The 2,500-nt window shown below is 34.0% G+C and overlaps 1 protein-coding gene across 4 annotated transcripts in view; it reads right to left on the bottom strand.

Moving 5' to 3' along the window:
- matr3l1.2 (matrin 3-like 1.2) overlaps positions 1–2,500 on the bottom strand; it is a 38,490-nt gene that overhangs the window by 14,649 nt on the left and 21,341 nt on the right. For all 4 annotated transcript variants that reach the window (XM_055160109.1, XM_055160111.1, XM_055160108.1 and 1 more), the window contains 2 exons: positions 1,323–1,395; positions 1,227–1,243 (listed from right to left, as the gene is read on the bottom strand). In XM_055160109.1, the coding sequence (XP_055016084.1) occupies positions 1,227–1,243; positions 1,323–1,395 (90 nt within the window). The remainder of the gene's footprint in view (positions 1–1,226; positions 1,244–1,322; positions 1,396–2,500) is intronic.

Below are 2,500 nucleotides of genomic sequence, written 5' to 3'. Positions count from 1 at the left end.
ATACCTGAATACACTGAGCTTTCGATTCGATACGATATATTTCAAATCGATTCGCTACGGTTCAATAAAAAAATAAAGGCTAAATCGTGGCTGTGAAACTAAAAGTCTCTGTTAAACTACTGAATGTCAAATGTGTCGCATAAATGAGTTTCCTTCCTCGGAACAAACAACAAAACTGTAGCGCTGCAACAAAACAATTGAGCAAAATATGCCAAAAAATACTCTTGGGGAGATATATCGATACAGCAGCCCACGATATCGATACTGTATCATCATATTAAAATAGTAATGTAACAATAACCAAAATTTTGTGATATCGTATCGTGGACCATCACAATATTTTGAATTACAAGTCTCTTCGCTTAAATTAAGAGTTATGGTGCAGCAATAGCTAAAAAAAAAAGACAGAGGGAACTACATAGACCATGATCCTTTGCTCCATTTCAGTGCAGACAACAAGAAGAAATAACAGTTCTTCTTGTAGATTAAGTCATTTTAAGAGGAAATAGTAGCATATTAACAGTTTTGTTAGGCTCTACAAAATACTGTAATAATTATCGTACCGTCAGATGTATATTGTGAAAATATCGAAAGATTTGAATATCGTTGCATCCCTAATCGTGAGCTTTAAATATCGTACCGTGAGGTTCATACTGTGACAATATCTTATCGTGAGACTTCGATATCGGTACACCCCTACATCAACGATACAACATGTCGATTTTTATATTTTTGCACACTCCTACTTAAGAGTATTAAAAGTATGTGAGTATATTTTGAGATCTAATAAAGCTTCAAATTGACCTTTATCTCCTAGTCGTTTTTATTTCTTTATTATATTTTCGTTTGTTCAAAGTACAAATGTGTTAAAAATAAACCCTCAGCTTTTTCAGCAGGTCTCAAACTATATAAAAAAAAAAAAAAAAAAAAGTACTTTTACTTTTCAGTCCTGTTCCAAACTGTAGTGGAGTAGAAGGCAGAGACACCTGCTCTCAAATACAGTGAAGTAAAAAGTATCCACTGTAAAATTTACTTAAGTACAGATACCTAAAATATATACTTGAGTACAGTACTTTACCACTTTTACTTCTCCACGTTCCACCACTGCTGGTTTGTTGTACACCTTTTATTGTTTTGTTTATGTCATTTTTATATGTCCGGCACTTTGGTTTTGTTTCTAAAATGTGTTATATAAATAAAGTGTATTTGGATTTGATTACACTTACCCCTTTCTCTGAGTTATCTGTAAAAGAGACAGCAGCACAGGTTTAGACTCACATCATATTAAAATCAATTAAAATCACACTGGTTCTGGTACGTACCTATAGCATCTGCTCCGTCTTCATCCTCGATTTCATCCACAACCACCATGTCGTCCATATTCTCCAAGAAATCCTGAAAGAAACAGAGACTTTGTTCACAACGCCATCTGGAGACTCACATTTCACTTATTTGCGCTTGAACATAAACCTGCACAACCCTATGAAATTAAATCTGATTTACTTTAAACTAGGGGTGTCAAATTATCGCGTTAATTGCGATTAATTAATTACAGTCATATTTAGCGCGTTTTTTAATCGCGTTAATCTCATTTTTAATCTCTAACTTTAGTGTTTCTGTATGCGAGTTGCTTTATTACAAAACCTGTTTTTATGTGTTGTTGGGACAACAACACACACACACAAAAAACACATTTATAATTTTTTTTTATTTCGGTAATTCCACTCATTGCCGGAAACCCACACAAAACGCGCGCAGTAAGAGCGATGTAAACGTCATGTTAACGTTGGCGGCGTCAGTCGCACAATGGACGAGGTCGAAGAGCCTCTTAGTGAGCTTCTAAACCAGAACTAACACCAAGACTAAAACCAGGACTAAACCAGTCCAGGACTAAACCAGGACTAAACCAGTCCAGGACTAAACCAGGACTAAACCAGAACTAAAACCAGAACTAAAACCAGAACTAAAACCAGAACTAAAACCAGGTCTAAACCAGGACTAAACCAGAACTAACACATGGACTAAAACCAGGATTAATCCATTCCAGGACTAAACTAGGACTAAAGTAGGACTAAAGCAGGTCTAAAGCAGGACTAAAACAAGGACTAAAACCAGTGATCTCATATATAAAGCATTTCTCTATCAATAATATTTTTAATATGGTTAAGGAAAGACTGGACTTTTTATTGTTTTTAAGTAGACAAAAGTTATTATGTTCAGATTTCCTCGTCTTTGCTGCTTTACAGCAAACAGTTTCTTATTCATGGAGACTTGGGCTCAACAGACAATTTGGAGAGATTTGTTAAACAATAAATGACTTTATAAAGTCACTTTTTTGTTCTATATCAGTCTTTTGATCTGCCACAATAATGTAATAATGAATTTAAATGAAAATACCTCAAATTGAAGCTTTTCTCAGCAATTTTTAGGTGAGATTAAAATGAGATTAGATTAATTAATTACAGATCATAATTAATTAATTTCTCAATTTTTTTAATCA

Source organism: Boleophthalmus pectinirostris, unplaced genomic scaffold (assembly GCF_026225935.1).
Source record: "Boleophthalmus pectinirostris isolate CB_2022bp ecotype Guang Dong unplaced genomic scaffold, ASM2622593v1 HiC_scaffold_3, whole genome shotgun sequence".
Taxonomy (NCBI): domain Eukaryota; kingdom Metazoa; phylum Chordata; class Actinopteri; order Gobiiformes; family Gobiidae; genus Boleophthalmus; species Boleophthalmus pectinirostris.
This window is presented reverse-complemented; position numbering and strand designations above follow the sequence as displayed.